General features: G+C 40.7%; 1 protein-coding gene across 1 annotated transcript in view; it reads right to left on the reverse strand.

Moving 5' to 3' along the window:
- Positions 1-778: 778 nt before the first annotated feature.
- Positions 779-17,325, reverse strand: part of ASH2L (ASH2 like, histone lysine methyltransferase complex subunit) — a 32,403-nt gene continuing 15,856 nt past the window's right edge. The window contains exons 11-16 of the mRNA XM_089661292.1: positions 17,139-17,306; positions 14,479-14,672; positions 12,987-13,079; positions 11,793-11,891; positions 10,572-10,631; positions 779-5,082 (exon numbers count right to left, since the gene is read on the reverse strand). Coding sequence (XP_089517418.1) covers positions 4,975-5,082; positions 10,572-10,631; positions 11,793-11,891; positions 12,987-13,079; positions 14,479-14,672; positions 17,139-17,306 — 722 coding nt within the window. The 3' untranslated portion in view covers positions 779-4,974. The remainder of the gene's footprint in view (positions 5,083-10,571; positions 10,632-11,792; positions 11,892-12,986; positions 13,080-14,478; positions 14,673-17,138; positions 17,307-17,325) is intronic.

Raw genomic sequence — 17,325 nt, forward strand, 5'->3', positions numbered from 1 at the left:
CTGGCTTGTCAAAAAGTTTGGGCAATTTTTATGCATTTTGCCAAGGCACCCCTAAAAAAATCCTGAAGGCACCCTGGTTGAAAGACTAAATTCATACCACTCTTGAAAATGAGCCGCACTGCCTATGGCACTGACAGACCTTGCAAATTATCAAAATGGTAAATTGTAGCAATTTTAAATCTTGTCTGATCTCCCATAAATTTTCACAAAACTATACAGCTTCTTTGTGGCACTCAGGCAGATAACAAAAAGGACAGGCCAATTAAAAACAAAACAAAAAGGAAAACCATTGTTGAATAGAAGTTACACACAACATATGAACAAGTATTGCTTGCTGTACAACAAAATGCAAGGCAGGCAAGTATAGCAGCTGATGAAAGGGAATTCTTCCAAAAACATGGTCCCATGCCCGGTTGGCGTTTTGGAAGGGTTGAAGTGTGGACAGCAGATGTAGTTGGTCTTTTCTGCGCACACCAAAGACAGCTGAGAAATGATGTCTGCTAGTTTAAGTGCCTTTTCAATCAGATATCAATCTTCACAAATAAACTGCCTTTATTGACATATATTTTAAGCCCAATCATAAAACAAAACACAGGGCCTGTTCACCCAGTCACTCTGTATACAGATCATTAAATATAAAATATGAGAGGCACACCAATGGGCATGTATACAGTTGGGTGCTTCTCCTGAACCCAGACAAGATTTCTAAACACTGGGTTCTAGTTTGGTCTATACTCTGTCACATGTAGAACACTAGGCACAATAAATAGACATCTCAGTAAATAAAAAAAAAATCTTTATTTAAAACAAAACATTTGTTACAAGAATAATTTTTTACATCTGAACAAACACCAGATTCAGCAACACATCGGGCCTCATAGTGACCAGGAAGTAATACTTTGCCAGATACATATAGAAGTGCTAGAAATAACAGGCAATGTGTTATTGGCACTATGCAGAACTGTACTGTTGTAAAGATTCCTTTGGGTGGGAAGAATGGGATAATAGAATACCAATTGGAGGTAAAAAAAAAAAAAGATGCCATAGATTAGAAGAGAATAGCATTTCTGCAATAAAAGACACCTTACATAAAACAGTGGCTCAGACAGTTTAAAAATAAGTAACCAAAACATCTCTGGCTTAAAGAGAACCTGTCACCTTCCCATTGAGTACAGTCTTCTGGTAGCCAACCTCAGTTACCAAGGCATAGCCTCTGATCCCCCCCTCACTGCCTACCAGCAGGAAGAGTTCATCCCGGGGAAAACTTTGGTGTCATGAGTTTACTTGGGTGGATTGATGAGTCGCCCAATATGACAAGTGTTTGGGCTTGATTGGCTGCTCAGAACCAAGCATTGTTGGGGTGATGGAGGAGTTGTCGCATGCTTCCCCATACCTGGTGCTCCAGTGGTGAGGGAGCACAGATAGGTTATACTTTGCTAGGGTGGAAGACTCAGGTGACACAGACCTGAATGGGCAGGTGAAAGTTCCTCTTTAAACACTTGACCTTGTATTCAGCTTTTGACATAAAGCCAACATACACTGTCAGACCAATCAGTGTAGGCCAATGAAGATAAAAGTAGTAAAAGTATGATGCAAGTGTAACAGCATCCAATCCTTTTTGTCCAACACAAACAATTCTGCTATGCAAAAAGGATTGAAGAACATACAATCATCACAAAAGCAGAAAGCTGTTGAAACCATTAATTCAGCATTTAGGCGTTAACTATACCCAAAAACAATAGATCTGAAAAGTGGCCAAAAAACCCACAAAGAGAAATATCAGTTGGGTTATGAAAAAGTGTGGTCACTACCTGGGACTTGTCAACCATTCTGAGAAAGGCAATTGTGTCAAGTCACAAAGCTGCATGGGTTATTTTAGATTTAAAGAGATCCTGTCACAAGACCTAACATTTCCTTTGAAAACACTTGTGGTAGTATTTTATAATATGTACTCATGTCATTGTTAATCTTCAAAATGCACTTTTATTTAGCCACTCACTTTTTTCTAGGAATTATACACATCCAGAGAATGTTGGGTCCCTCCCTGTGCCGACTCTAGCTACAGATCTCAGATCAGAATTTTATTGCAAGCTATGAATGTCAGTTATAACTGAAGAGCACATCCAGTTATTTCAGCTCTGTACCACAGGTCATTGTCACCATGATTAGAGACACAAGCTCGACCAATTACTGGCTTTGATTTGTACATTCATGTGATGATTGACTAAGACCTAACCTATAATGGTGAAGAAACAGATGACTGAAAAAAATCCAGATTGTTCTTTCATATGACAGACAGTAGCAACAGGTTATATGGTGAAGGGTGTTATGTTTGGCTAGGACAGGGTCTATTACCTATTAAAAGCTTCAACTTCTTATAACTTGGTGATTTAGCTCTATAATCATTACTTTATCACCACCTTAAAAGTGTATTTCCAATTTTGCAGCCAAACTGGGGATAACACCTACTTTGAATCTGTTAAATGTTCTCATCCCCACAGCATATATTAAAAAGAAAAAAGTGTTTTTAAAAAAAAATGGCCACTCACCTTTATGCAAAGCCATTGTGGAAATTCCAGAGCAAAGAAAGGAAGTCCATGGACTTTATGGGCAACACATCACAATATTTACTTAAATACAATCTTTATTTCTGCATATGTTAAACCATTAAACTTAAATTAAAATGCAAATTAAAAGTACCATCTTGCACGCTTGTGTCGATTAGGGTGGTGGTCACACACACTATATAGAAAAATGGTTTGTCTCCTAGTCACAAGCACATCATAATTGTGGTTGTCTGATTAGTATACAACAGAGTGCAGCCCTCTTAAGGTTTTAATATACAGAAATAAAAGATTGTATTTTTGGAAGTAAATATTGTGATGTGGTGCCCAGAAAGTCCATGGACTGCGATCCAATATGTTTCATTTCCTTGCTTGTCGAAATTAGAATCAGGATGTGGCACCTGCTTATCCTGAGGGTTAACACACCTTCCCACCCAACGTGGTCTCCTTTTTATTCTTAGAATTTTACACTTCTGGATTTTCCAGTTCCATGTAGTTCTTTGAGGGCAGGGCAGCTGTGTTTGCCATATGTAACCCTGTCTTGTACTGGGCAGGCACATATTAAAATCATCACAAACTAGATTTGAACACAGTCTGTCCTAACAAAGGGTTTACAAGCTGGGCTTCTTGCATTATGGGTTAAAGAGAGGAGACTCAGCCTGTCCTTAGGATAGGCTCACGCTGACATTGTTCAAAAATCCAGGAGGCCTTCTTCTAAGAAACATCTTAAAATATTTAAACATTTTCTGAGAACAATTTTTGCTCAATGAATGGGAACAAAAACGCACAACAGGGTTCTCAAACTTGACTGAGAAAGTGGAAATACACTTCTAAGGGCTTTTTCTTCTTCTGATATCCTCAGACACCTCATTGAAAAAGTCATTGTTACACCATTAAGAAACTAGAAGATTTTAGGACACATAATAAGCAGAATAATACAGAAACAATAAAATTGCACTAATTTGGTAAAAATCAGATACATGCAATAAAACTGAAAAGAAAAAAGAAACATGATTAATAAAATGGAGTAGCACCTAGGAATCAAATGGCACATGCATAAGGCTTTTGTAAATGCACACAAATTTATTTTCTATAGCCGACAAGAATGCCAATTTTTGATTCCCAACAGGAAGTCAAGTTGCATGAAGATTAATAATCCACTTCTGGTTCAGATCTATAGCTGAAACCTCTTGATTTGGAAAAAGTTTTTCTAAATTTGTGAAGGTTACCAAAAGCCATTTCATATGGACTAAGATCATATGAGCCTTTCCAAGAATATAGTGGCCAGCTTAAGTGTCTAATACCTATGCAATAAATGGTTGGTAGAGGATTTAAAATGGAACATTTACTTGAGCCTGAAGGCTTGAAGACAGGAGATCTCTGCAAAATGGGAGTCACCCAGCTTGAGAAATCCATCTGTAGTCAAGCCAACAAGTACACCAAAACAAGTCTTGGAGGTCCGAACTCTAAGGATGCAAACAATAGAAAATTACATATTTAAAAAAAAAAAAAAAAAAAAAAAAGGCATGCATAGCATTTTTTTGGTCAGAGAAACACGCCAACCAAATGTCAATTTGCTGCTGATACTGGCACAATCTTCCTTGATATGAGCGGTTACAGAGACCTGTCTCACGAGATGTGTTTTGAGACCACTGAACCCTCTGATACATTGCTTAAGCCATGGAGGATTTGCTGGTCCCTGAAAAGTGTTGTCTGCCTTTTGCTTTCATGTTATTGATTGGATTCCCAAGGACGTTTGTTTGGTGCCCTTATTGCTTCAACTATGCAATGTTTTTATTGAAGTTTATCTTCCTATTGTACAGATTTCACTTCCTCACAGCAAGGTCAACAAGTCTTGGGTATTATCTCCACAAACATTACTTTCAAAAAGGTTAGAAACTCAGGTTCCTATGATCTTCTGTAAAAATTTCTGTCCAGTGAAAACTGCTCCCTTCACTTTCTGCCACAAAAAGCATTTGAGGTGGAGTTTTCCATTATGTCTCACTTTAACCAAACGGATAATTTTTTTTTTAAACCTGTACAGGGAGAAACCACCTAGGATGTGATCTGAGCCAGTATTTTTTTTTTTTTTGAGAAACGTGCGACAAAATGATCTCCACTGCTAAGAAAAACAATATCCCACCCAGAAAAAAAGAAATGTAAAAAGGCCAATGTATTCGAAGAAGCCCTCAGTAACTAGTGGAGCCCTGAGCCAAGCTCCACTTCTAGTAAGGTGCCCAGTAAATGCACCGAGAAGACTTTTCTCCCCTATTGCCAGAGAAAACCCAGTCATTTCTTCATTGAAAGATCAGTAAAAACAAATTAAGGAAGACAAATTGGGAGGACAAAAAAAAAACAAAAAAACTAAAAAAAAACACACCACTATAAAAAGAAACTAGCATTAAGGCCTTTAAGCATCCCATGGAGGACTCTTTCTGCCATCAACCTCTGTTTCCACATGGTATAGAGCGTCTGCTAATGTATGTTCAACAACTGCCATCCATGCCATGTCACTCATCTGTAGAGGGAGGAAAAACAAAAAAAAAATTGTCAAGCACTAAACTGTGGACCATACAGGATCACATGAGTGGTATCTGGTTATCTTTTACTGGGTAAACCACAAGAAGGAGGTCTGGCACAAAAGGTATATATTTGTAGAACAGCTACAGGCCCATTTCTTAGAGATGGATAGTTATGGACACATTAGAGTTGGACAGGCGCATTCTCCAAACAGTACAGCTATGGTTATATTCTCTACAGGATGAAAGGGGACAGTTATGGTACCATTTCCCACAGATAGACTTGCAAAATATGAGCAACGAGAACCTGCATACTGTGCCAATATAAGATATTCTTTTGACCACTTCTCAAAGAAAAACTCCACAAGTATGAAGTACAATATGGCAATTATACTTACCTTCCATGGTGACCTTTGCAAGACACAAAGCTTTATAAACACAGATGTCATGTCAGCTGAACAAGTGTCCAGACTTCTGGACCCTGTACAGAACTAGTTGGTGCCATGAACTTCTATCGTGCCAACTACGTCAAATAATGTTCAGGGCAGAGTGTTTGAGTAATGATAGGGATTTGCAGATGGTCTTTCAAAACCCCTGCACCCCATGGAGGTAGCCATGACGACTCTTGCTTTGAACATCACTGACCTAATATCAAAGTACCGCCCAGCACACACACTCCGCTCCTCACAAGACCTCCTTCTCTCTAGTTCCCTGGTCTCCTCCTCCCATGCCCGCCTCCTGGACTTATCCAGGGTGTCAACCATCCTCTGGAACTCCCTGCCCCAACCCATCAGATCACCTACTCTCCTCTACTTTAGGCGCACCCTGAAAACCCATCTCTTCAGGGAAGCCTACCCCACCCCCTGCTAACTTGACTGACCTCCTCTACTCTTCCTACCACTCCATCCCCCACAGCTATCTCCTCCTGTGCCACCATCCCCTCCCTCCTAGATTGTAAGCTTGAAAGAGCAGGACCCTCAATCCCCTCATGTTTTGCATTGTATTGGTATTGTTCTGTCACATGTTCTGTCCCCCTTTGTAATGTACAGCGCTGAGCGAACTATCGGCGCTTTATAAATACTGTATAATAATAATAATAATAATAATATGGATACCTTCTAGAGTGGTTTTTCATTGTGATTTTGATTGAAAACCTAATACCTTGCATAACTGTAGAAGTAGGATGCCTAGGATTTCAGTAACCAGGATCACAAATTTGCCATAGAGAGGCAGCAAAATTTGCCCTTGCAATGTGCCAGATCTGCTATTCTCTGGCTTTATAATTCCCCCACAATAGATTTACTTTTCATGTATGGCTTCCCTCTCCTTTAGATTTTACATATGGGACAACTGACCTCTGCACCCAGTAAGGATATAAAAATACATTTTACAGAGAAAGTCAAATGATAATATATGAAAGCAAAAAACAGCTGGCTACAATACAAACCAAATCAAGGAACTTGAAGGTCAATTCCCACTTTGCATAACTATATTGGTCAGTGCAATGTATAAAATACACAGAAAGGAAAAAAAAAAAAAAGAGAAGGGGGGAAACACACCAATCAGCAGTGAATGACATGCAGATATACCTGGGTAAGCTCTCCAACACAGAACAAGCCACTGCCACCCCAGATGAAACCCCACTTACTTTTCAGGCCACTACATATCCAAAAGCAGGTACAGCTACTATGACTTTACATGAGGCTCAGTAAGTTTTGCTGAAAACTATCCATTCTGATGTTAGAATGTGCCATTTAGCATGACAGTAATGGGTAACACTTGCCCTTAGGTTATATACAATATATATTTTGGACAGGAGTTTAAAAATTCTAAACCAATGACCAAGCTCCTAATTCAACAACTGTCAGTATAGATAACAAAAACTATGGCAATTTGCTCACATCTGCTGCTTAAGCACTTATTTAACAGGAAGCTTTCACTTGTCGATTTCATGCAGCCAAATGGTAGTTGTGAGAATTGTCAGCCGATTATGTCACCTCTACAATAAAAAGAGCTTTGTGCTGTGTTGTCTGCAATTTGGAGTTCTGCTGTTTCTGTAAAACCAGAATGTCAGCCCCATGTCACAACTACAAAATTACAGAACGTCACACTTCATGGTCCCCGACTGAAAGATCATATTGTTTTATGAAGCCCATCTTATACAACATGGTCCAGCCATGCTTGTGATCAAATATCAGCTCTAAAAAAAAAAAAAAAAAAAAAAAAAAAAAAGTCCTATTACATCTTACGGTTTCTGTACACTATTAGTGCCCTGCCTCTCCTCTTTCCCCCAGATGCTGCCTAAACATCTCCAAATCAAAAAGTGTTCATTGAGCACCATGGAATACGACAGACTGGCTCAGAGTGCGGAGCCTCCAAATTAGAGTCAATGTTTGCTTGGCAGGGTGAAGTGATGGTTTGGCCCCAACAAAGCCCTGGCTTCAACAATGAGTGTCTGGGATTACATGACGACGCAAAAGGATTTGAGGCAGCCTATATTCACAGAAGATCTATGGTTACTTCTCCAAGATTTGGAGCAATCTGCCTGCCGAGTCACTTCAAAACTGTGTGCAAGTGTACCTAGAAAAATTGATGCAGCTATGAAGGCAGTTTTGAAGGCAAAAAGGGTGATCCCACCAAATATTAATTTGATTTTCTTTTCAGTTTGCTCACTTTGCATTTTGTCAGTTGGTAAAAATATATACTTTTGAAAGCTCCCTTCACAGCATTTCTTTACGCTTGCCTATAAACGTTTACACAGTACTGTATTTATTAATAGTGGTGCACAAAAATGAAAATTCTGGTGCCAAAACAGATACTGAAAATTTAGAATGCACAGGGCCGAAAACCAAACCGAAACGTCTGCGTATGTGGGGAGGCTCCAATTTTTTTTTTCTTCCTATTTTCATGTATATTTTTAACTTTTGATTTTATTGCTATCACATAGGACCAATAGTCCCCTATGTGATAGCATATGAGTGACAGGTCCTCTTTGCAGGGGGAGGGGGTGGGGTGAGGAGCAGTGTATACAGAGAGGCTCCCTCACTGGCTGTCACTACATGTCGGTGCCGATTTTTAAATGCAATTGCCGGCTAATTTTTTCTTCTGCTATAGCTCACAGAAATAGCTGTCACTTTTCCCGGAGCTAAAAAGGAAAACTGTTTCTTTTATCTCGGGAAAGAAACGAAAGGAAACTTTGTTTTCTTTTAGCGGGGGGGGGGGAGAGAGAGAGAGAGGGGGGGGGGGGGGTGACAGATCCTGACCGGGCTATTTTCAGCCGATATGCTGCAGTGGCCAAAATTTCTGCCCCATTTCCCTATTAATAAAGCCCCCCCCCCCCCCCCCCCATTTTTGGGGATTTTGAAATTCTATTTGAATGCCTTCTGAATTCTGAAGCATTTTTAGGTTATTGGTCACGGTAGGATTATCTTCACTCTCAAAACAGACTGGCAGCACTGTGTCAGTGCAACAGAGTATAACATGGTTCAGGAGCTGAGAGTAGGAGGGAAGTGTTCAAAACAGTTAACAAGAAGTTTAGAGGAGCATGGGACAGTCCCTAGCAGTGTAATGAAACTCATACAATTCAGCTTTTATTGTGTTAGTGCACACCTTGTTTCCTGCCTGCTAGCTGGAAACAGCTATAGGAGTTAATTGACTGCATAAAGCAGTCATCATATACCATTTGCATTGTGGTATTGGGGCAAGGAGATCTAGAGATAGATGATAGAGATACACATACCAAAAGTATTGAGACACCCCTCCAAATAATTGGTTTCAGGTGTTCCAGTCACTCTCAGGAGCTCAATGAATTAAAGCGTGGTACTGTGATAGGTTGTCACCTGTGTAATAAGTCCATCCGTGACATTTCCTTCCTATTAAATATGCCACGGTCAACTGTTAGTGGTATTATAACAAAGTGGAAGCACAGAGCAGGGTCAGAACACGCTGAAGCGCACAGTGCGCATAAATCGCCACCTGTCTGCAGAGTCAGTAGCTAAAGACCTCCAAACTTCGTGTGGCCTTCAGATTAGCACAATAGTGTATAGAGAGCTTCATAGAATGGGTTTCCATGGCCGAGCAGCTGCATCCAAGCCTTATATCACCAAGTGCAATGCAAAGTGTGGGATGCAGTGGTGTAAAGTACGCCACCACTGGACTCTAGAGCAGTGGAGACATGTTCTCTGGAGTGATCAGTCACGCTTTGCTGTCTGGCAATCCGATGGACGTATCTGGGTTTGGCGGGTTACCAGGAGAACGGTATTTGCCTGAACTGCATTGTGCCAAGTGTAAACAGACAATTTCATGCTCCTGCCTTTGTGGGCACAGTTTGGGGATGGCCCCTTCCTGTTTAAACATGATTGCACCAGTGCACAAAGCAAGGTCCATAAAGACTTGGATGAGTGAGTTTGGGGTGGAGGAACTTGACTGGCCTGCACAGAGTCCTGACCTCATCCCGATAGAACACCTTTGGGATGAATTACAGCGGAGACTGGGAGCCAGGCCTTCTCGTCCAACATCATTGCCTGACCTCACAAATGCACTTCTGGAAGAATGATCAAACATTCCATAGACACCCTCCTAAACCTTGTGGACAGCCTTCCCAGAGGAGATGAAGCTGTTAAAGCTGCAAAGGGTGGGCCAACTCAATAGTTCATGGGCATGTAAAAGGCAGGCGTCCCAATACTTTGGGCAATAGGGTGTGTCAGTCATAATGTGTGTTAAAAAAAAAAAAAAAATTTACACACGCACGCATACACCAGAAGTGGAGAAGGACATGCAATAAAATTCCGAACACCAATACGTACTAATTATTGAATTACGAACTCTTTACCACATGAGTTATGTAACAAATTTCTTAGTGAATTGCATGTTTGAAAATTTCATTACCGCATGAGTTATTTTACCATATTTTTCAAATCATTATTTAACGCTTAGTGAATCGACCCCATAGTCATCAATGGGCCCCTGTCAAAGTAGTATTTTTGGGACCCTGTTTAACTATTGCCTAAGTGCACACATCTATTTATTCTGGATAGATCAATGAAGGCAAAGATTAGCCTTTTTGATACCCTGAATTCTCATATGGTCTAATATGCAACTAGGGTCACATAGTAAACACCAGCAAGATCCCATTCACCTGGCCCATATACAGTAAATATGGGCCTCAATTTAAAAAAAAAAAAAAAAAAAAAAAAAAAAAAAGGGCCCTCCTGTACCTGCACAAAATGGTGTGCCCATCCCGGATCTGCACTATGAGGAAGTGAAGACAATTCAAAAGGAGATCCAATCATTACAATACATGATGTCTTACACTGCCAGCTACCTCCTACAATTGTTAGGTTAGCAATTTTGTTGCCCCACTTTAGTCGTTTGCTTTTACCCACTGTACACCATAGCTTACACATTATACATGTCAGCAATACAGACACTAGGAGATTATAATCCTGACAGACATTAGTAAAGCAGATATTCCAAAATCAGCACTTACTGGACGGAATGACAAATCCTTTGGAGGGTATTTGAAATGTGGTCCAAAGTTTATAGACACCTGCAACACGTAAAAACAAAAATTGATATAAAACACTTTGCATGCAATCAACCAAGTTTTGAAAGGCATTTATTACCTGTAATTATGCTAATACTATGCTAGTGTTAAACCTATACCACAAAGATGAATGAAAGCTGTCACCATGCCACAGCATGTGATAAAGTTTGTGAATGAACTGTGTCTGATAAATTCTCAACCTTCTAATAAAATGCTTAAAGCGGTACTCCCCTCCCCCGTTCCAGCAATGCAGCGTCCCTCTGATGGCCGCCCAGCCAGCTTTTGGGTCTCGATCCCTGGGTGCAGTCATTGCTGGGAATGAAGTCACTCTCACACATGTGCAGGAATTTAGTCAGATTCCACATTGTTGAATTTGTACAGTGAGCTGCTCAATGTACAGGAACAGAGAGGCAGGTGAGTAGCTTTAATACAGAAGAGACAAAGCATGTCTCTTTTGTATTAATATTCCTGCCTGTCCATGTTTTATTATTTTAGCTAAAGTTGCACTTTAGGAAGCAACAAACTCTCCCTGCAAGTCAAAGGGCAATAAATGCCTGAGTCTGAGCACAGCGACACTTCTGCAGTGCATACTGGGAAACTGCTGTAGTTCCCAAGCTAACTTCTTGAGTGAGCTTGTAATGTAAAAGAGCAGTCTGCACATTTTTGAGTAAATTATTCAATTATTCTCTCCCAGAAAACTTTACATGGATTTGCAAAAAAAAAAAAAAAAAAAAAAAAAAACAGTTAAAACCGAGAAAAAAAAAAACCTAACATTCAACTGAATATCAGTTATTGCTTGAAGTTGCCAAAGTGCCAAAGTCACCAAGATCAGGTGATGACTGCCTCCTCTATAAACAGATAGGTTTTTAATGTCTTGCTGCAATTGAGGAAGATAAAGGGAGAGAAGAATGTAACTTTTTTGGTATGTATTAGGCCTTCAGATTCTTTTGAAGGTTACGAATCCTTGTGCAGCAGCTAAACCAAAATCTTGCATCATCAAAACCCCACTGTGTAGAGAAATCTTAACCTATATGGTCAGCTTTGGTCATCTGACAATTAGATCTGCCTCCACAGACCTGTCACCTGGCATCAAAACTGATTACTGTAGCAGCAACAAGCATCTTGTCATTCATATAAAGTACAGCACACGCAGCATATACTTACAGTACAGCCCTTGTAGAGCGATATGGCAGGATAATATACACCTTCAAAAACATCTTTATAGGCCACGCCCTGGTTGGCACCGTTCTTAAAGAATACAATCTGAAACATAAAAATAAAATGGATGAGAGACATGTAATAATGTTATGATTTTACTGATCTGCAATAATTCAGTTATCCCAAATGTTAGAAAGATCAGTCAGGGCAATTCTAGGTTCACTTTGGGTACAGGAGCATACCTCCCTTAAAAGGAATTTCCAACATTTATCCAGAACATTCAGAAGACCATTACTTGAGTGAATTTATGAATCAACAAAATGAGTTGTATCCAACACCCTTTATTTTTGGAAAACCACGCATTGCGTGATCAGTGAACCAGCATCTGATCAGCGTTGGCAGCCAATGGCTGTGAGCATTGATTAGAGAGTTCTGGCGGGGAAGGGGCAGACCTCCTGTCGGGACAATAGCTCAAGTTGGGGAGATCTCCACACCAACATTGCTTAGTACGGCAACCTGTTTTTTCGATTAGTCTGCTGAAAAAAGAAGGGGGCAAGTGTGGCCAATAGCAACAAGGCATTTCAGCTTTTAAATCCATATGCCTACAGGCAACTTTCATTCCCATTTCCCAGCAACTTTACATATTGAATTGAAAGTTACACTATAATGGCCAAAAATTTGTGGACACCTGAGCTACTTGGACATCCTGTCCCAAAAACCACCAAAGCCTCTGCTCTTTTGGGAGGGCTTTCCACAAGGTTTTGAAGTTTGTGGGAATTTGTGCCCATTCAGCAAAAAGAGCATTTGCAAGTTAAAAGTACTGATGTTTGAAAAGATGACCTGGTTAGCAAATGGCTGCAGCAGGGGTGAGGTCAGGCCTCTATGCAGTCCATTCGAGTTCCTTCACATCAAATTAGTCAAACCATGTCTTTATGAAGCTGCCTTTGCGCACAGGGGTACAATCTTGCTGAACACAAAAAGGGCCTTCCTGAAACTATTGGCACAAGTTGGAATGCACAATTGTCTAGAATTTCTTTATATGCTGTAGCATTACCACCCTCACTGGAGACATCTGAACGTAATCATTTGTAGAAGTGTTCATATACCTATGCCCTCCACATAGTGAGCTTTGGATGGAGATACTCATTAAAGACATAAGCCTTTTTTCCCCCCCTAGCAAAATAAGGGCTTGCCACTCACCTCACTGCTAGGCGTTTGCTTTAAATTTTTTTCAGCTTTATCCACGAAGTCTTTTTCTTCAAAGTACAAGTAACTCTTGAATTTGATCAATGCCTTTGAGAGAACACAAGAGACATGAGAATTCCTTCCAACACTACAGCAGACAACCTACAAACTGGGTTAGCCAACATGAATTGCTGCATGATAGACCACTTTTTCAGCATGACTTGCTTGCCCTTCAGTTTGCATGTCTAGTAGCCCTGGTGCCATTTCCCTGAACTTTAATGCTGAGACTAACAGCAGTCACCCCCTGCACATGTGTATGGAAGAAGCTGCTATTCTATGCAAGTTATGTTATTTCCATAACAAGATAGCTAAAAAAGACAAATAAATAAATAAATTTATAACTCCATGATCCCCCCTCCCATATGTGTCCCATTAAGAGGAGATTTCCCAAGCCAAAAAAGGCAATTCTATATAAAATATGATCCTGGTACATGTGCCAAGTGAAGCATATCTTTGCACCCAAGGATTCCTCTTTTTTTTTTTTTTTTTTTTATAAAAAGAGTTGCGATCTCAGTGCTTGTATTGTGAACTTTGAAGATTAATTTCTCCTCAATGCATATAGCTACAGAGGGTAACAAGGGCTTGTTTAAAGTGAATTTACTGCTCGTTCAGAATATTTACTTTAGACATTCATAGCCAGGGCATGTGTTCACTATATTATTATTATACAGTATTTATATAGCGCCAAAGGGTATGCTCAGCGCTGTACAGTAGCAGGGGGGACAGAACATGAGACAAGACAGTAACAATACACTACACAAGGGGTCTGAGGGCCCTGCTCTTTCGAGCTTACAATCTAGGTGGGAGGGGGAAGGTGGTACAGGAGGAAATGGCAGTAGGGGATGGAGTGGTGGGAGGAGTGGAGGAGGTTAGTTGTTAGGTGAGGTCAGGTGTTAGGTGAGGTTGGGGTAGGCTTCTCTGAAGAGGAGGGTTTTCAGGGTGCGCCTGAAGGTGAGGAGGGTAGGTGACAGTCTGATGGATTGGGGGAGGGAGTTCCAGAGGATGGGGAAGTTCTAGAGAAGTCCTGCAATCGGGCGTGGGAGGAGGAGACCAGGGAGCTAGAGAGTAGGAGGTCCTGTGAGGAGTGGAGGGCACGCGTAGGGTAGTATTTGGGTATCAGGTCAGTTATGTAGTTTGGGGCGGCGTTGTGAATGGCTTTGCAAGTCAGAGTTAGCAGTTTGATGTGTTGGGCAATCGGGAGCGGTTGGTGAGGTGGACTATAAAATGCAATTTAGTCCAAACATTAATATTTTGCGACTATATAAGACATAAAACTGTTTTGAGATCTAGAGATGCAATTTTAGTAACATATTGTCATTGGAATTCAGTCTTACCCAGCATATTCAGTCTCTCAGCATGCATGCACTCTATTCTAGTGTTCATGTAATTTGAGAAGTACACCCGAGAATTACACTGGACAGTAAAGTAATTCTACGTCACAATGTACCTTGTCTTTGTAGGTGTCAGGCAGAGCCTGAGCAGTCTCGGTTTCATCTGGCAGGCAGATATAAAATCCCAACGTGTCGCCCTGTCCATAAGCGTCAGAGTAATGCTTTCCAATAGACTGGTGAAACTTGGTGCCTTTCTTGCTGCGCCAGGAGTAGCTGAATTTATCATAACCTAGAGGAGCCTGAAGATTACCTGAACATGAAGAGATGATATATATCACTTTCCACTTTCATAGCAAGCATCACAAGTCAATTGCGATCGGAACAAAAACGTTAAAGAAGTATAAAAGAGTGATGGCGGAATTGGCAGATTTTTTTTTTTTAATAAAGTAAAAAAACATAACATATGCACAATACATTGTAATCTGTTAGTATTAATTACTGTATCAAACGATTTCCACTAAATTTTGTCCCGAGTGCTTTGTCCTGTGCCCTGCCTGTACTTTTACGGTTCTGTCTGGAAACTGAGAAACATCCATGGCATCCAAAAAGCATCCCTTTAGGTCAAAAGCGGTTTTAGACCAGCTAGAAAAACAGTGATATTGAATTAGAATCACTTGCAGAATTGAGCGATAGTGATTCGTGGGGAAATTCGTCATCAGACACTGAAAGGGACGACAGCGGCGATTCCGCGACTGAACTCAGTGATGTGCAAACTTGGTGCTCCATTTCAAATTTAAGTGTTTTTGGTTTGATTACATTATTAAATTAAATTGATTTTTTTATAATTTATATTATAAATTTATGATTTCAGGTTTCAAACTTCATCATATCTGGGATGTTTACTAGTCTCGTTTGGACTGGATTTAAAAAAGGGAGTTATTCCTAAGAATTACAGGCCTACAATATAAAACAAATTTCCGTGCAAAACAATGTACCGCTTTGACATTGAAAAATATTGACATAATTAGACCGCCAGGGAGGTTTTAAAGAGGGCCTCCCACCTCTTTTCCATAGTGTATTTCAAGAACAGAACCTCATCCATTTCAAATAGGAAATGGCCCGATCAACAGTTAAGAGAACCCCATTTTTGTATAATTCCTCCTTCATGGGGTGCCAATCAGCAGATCGCTTCAGTGGCAAGAACACCTTCACTGGGTGAACCCAAACAGGCACACCACTTTCTGCAATTGAGAAAGTACAGTAGGGTAGGGGGTGGGGGGGTTGGGAGAGGGAAAAAAACCTTGCAACTCTTATGCAGGCCAAACATAGGTCAAATTCCAAATGAATTTTCTTTAGAAAAATCAGAAATTGTGAGTTTTGTAATCAGATGGTCGTCCAAGCCTTTAATTTCACCTCATGTTGCTGCACAAAATAATTTTTGTGGCCAAGAATTCTTTTCTTCCCAGGTCACAGCTCATACTCATTTCTTTTTCAATCACATTTAATTTCTCGCACGATTTTTCCATCATTGATTAGAAATTCGTTCGCTTTTCAAAAAGTTTCCAACATGCCCGATCACTCAAATTCGATGGCCGCCTGAAAAATCAGACGTTGCTGTGGCCCACTAATGGTGCAAAATTCAAAAGAAAATTCTCACAAAAGATTTTCGAAAGAAAATTATTTCAGAATTCAACCCATCTACGGCTGGCTTAAGTCAGGCCCTCCACATTTGTGTCCAACCCCACTCAAGGGAACCTAAAAATAGCACCTGCGCAAACTTGCTCAATAACATCATGCACGCGTGATATGGATTCCTTTTGGATACTGCTATGATGGTGCATTGACCCGCAGTGGTACAGCTGTCCCAAAGGCTTCAGGGACCCGACTTGTCCAAAAGCAATTACTGCCTTGGACCTGTATTGCAGCACCCTACCAGCACGGTGACTGGATATTAGATACCCCAAAGAGCACTGCCTGCAGCCTTACAGGCTCTCCCTTTTTTCCCTCCAAGCAGGGTCTGTCTCTCTGGATCCCAGGGCTGTAGCTAATCAATCCAATCAAGCATTTCCCTTCCTGTGAAGGGGTGTGAAGAACTGGCCATGAAACCAGTGGATTACTGCCCACAGAACAATCGAGAGATTTCACGGGCACATCCATCAACTAAGAACACTGGCAAAAAAACGAAGGCTTAGCTGAGCTGGGATAAGTTATACCTGGGCAAGTGTCCATTCGCCTGTAATATAACCCAAAAAATAGGAACACCACCACCCTTGGGTTGATTTACTGAAACTGGAGAGTGCAAAATCTGATGCAGCTGTGCATTGTAGCACATCAGCTTATAACTTCAGCTGGTTCAATTAAGCTTTGACAAAATAAATAAATAAAATAAATAATTGGAAGCCGACTGGTTACTATGCAAAGCTGCACCAGATTTTGCACTCTCCAGTTTTAGTAAATTAATCTCCCCCGTGTCCTGTGATGTACAATAACCTTCGGTTCACGTGCTATTACGCGCATGTTCTCAACCCATCAAAAAGACACTGCTCTTTTAGCAGATGCAAGGGGTTGGAATTAATTCTATAGGCACCCCCATGCATTGGGGTTCAGTGTTGGTATTCCTTTAAATGATGAAAAAGCAGCCTAAAAAATCCCAGGGGTTTGCTATACTCTAAAAATATAGGAGGGACAGAAAAGACAAAATCAGATGTAAACGTAGCCTTCAACTAGCATCAAACACAAGGGATGCTCCATTTATCTGTACATTGGCCCATCTTACCTAGTGCCTGAGACCAGCCCAGTCTGGCAGCGGTTTCCGGTGGCATGTCATCTATAAAGATTTCAAAATACCAGGCCCCTTTGCGTACGCCATGGGATGCTCGGACCATAGAATAGCCCTTCTCTCCTAATACAGTCAGTCGGTCATCTGAGATCTTTAACTGGGGAGCTGATGAGTCAAAACACAG

This window comes from Staurois parvus, unplaced genomic scaffold (assembly GCF_062004578.1).
Source record: "Staurois parvus isolate SC_StPar_1 unplaced genomic scaffold, SC_StPar_1.0 ptg001328l, whole genome shotgun sequence".
In the NCBI taxonomy this organism is placed as follows: domain Eukaryota; kingdom Metazoa; phylum Chordata; class Amphibia; order Anura; family Ranidae; genus Staurois; species Staurois parvus.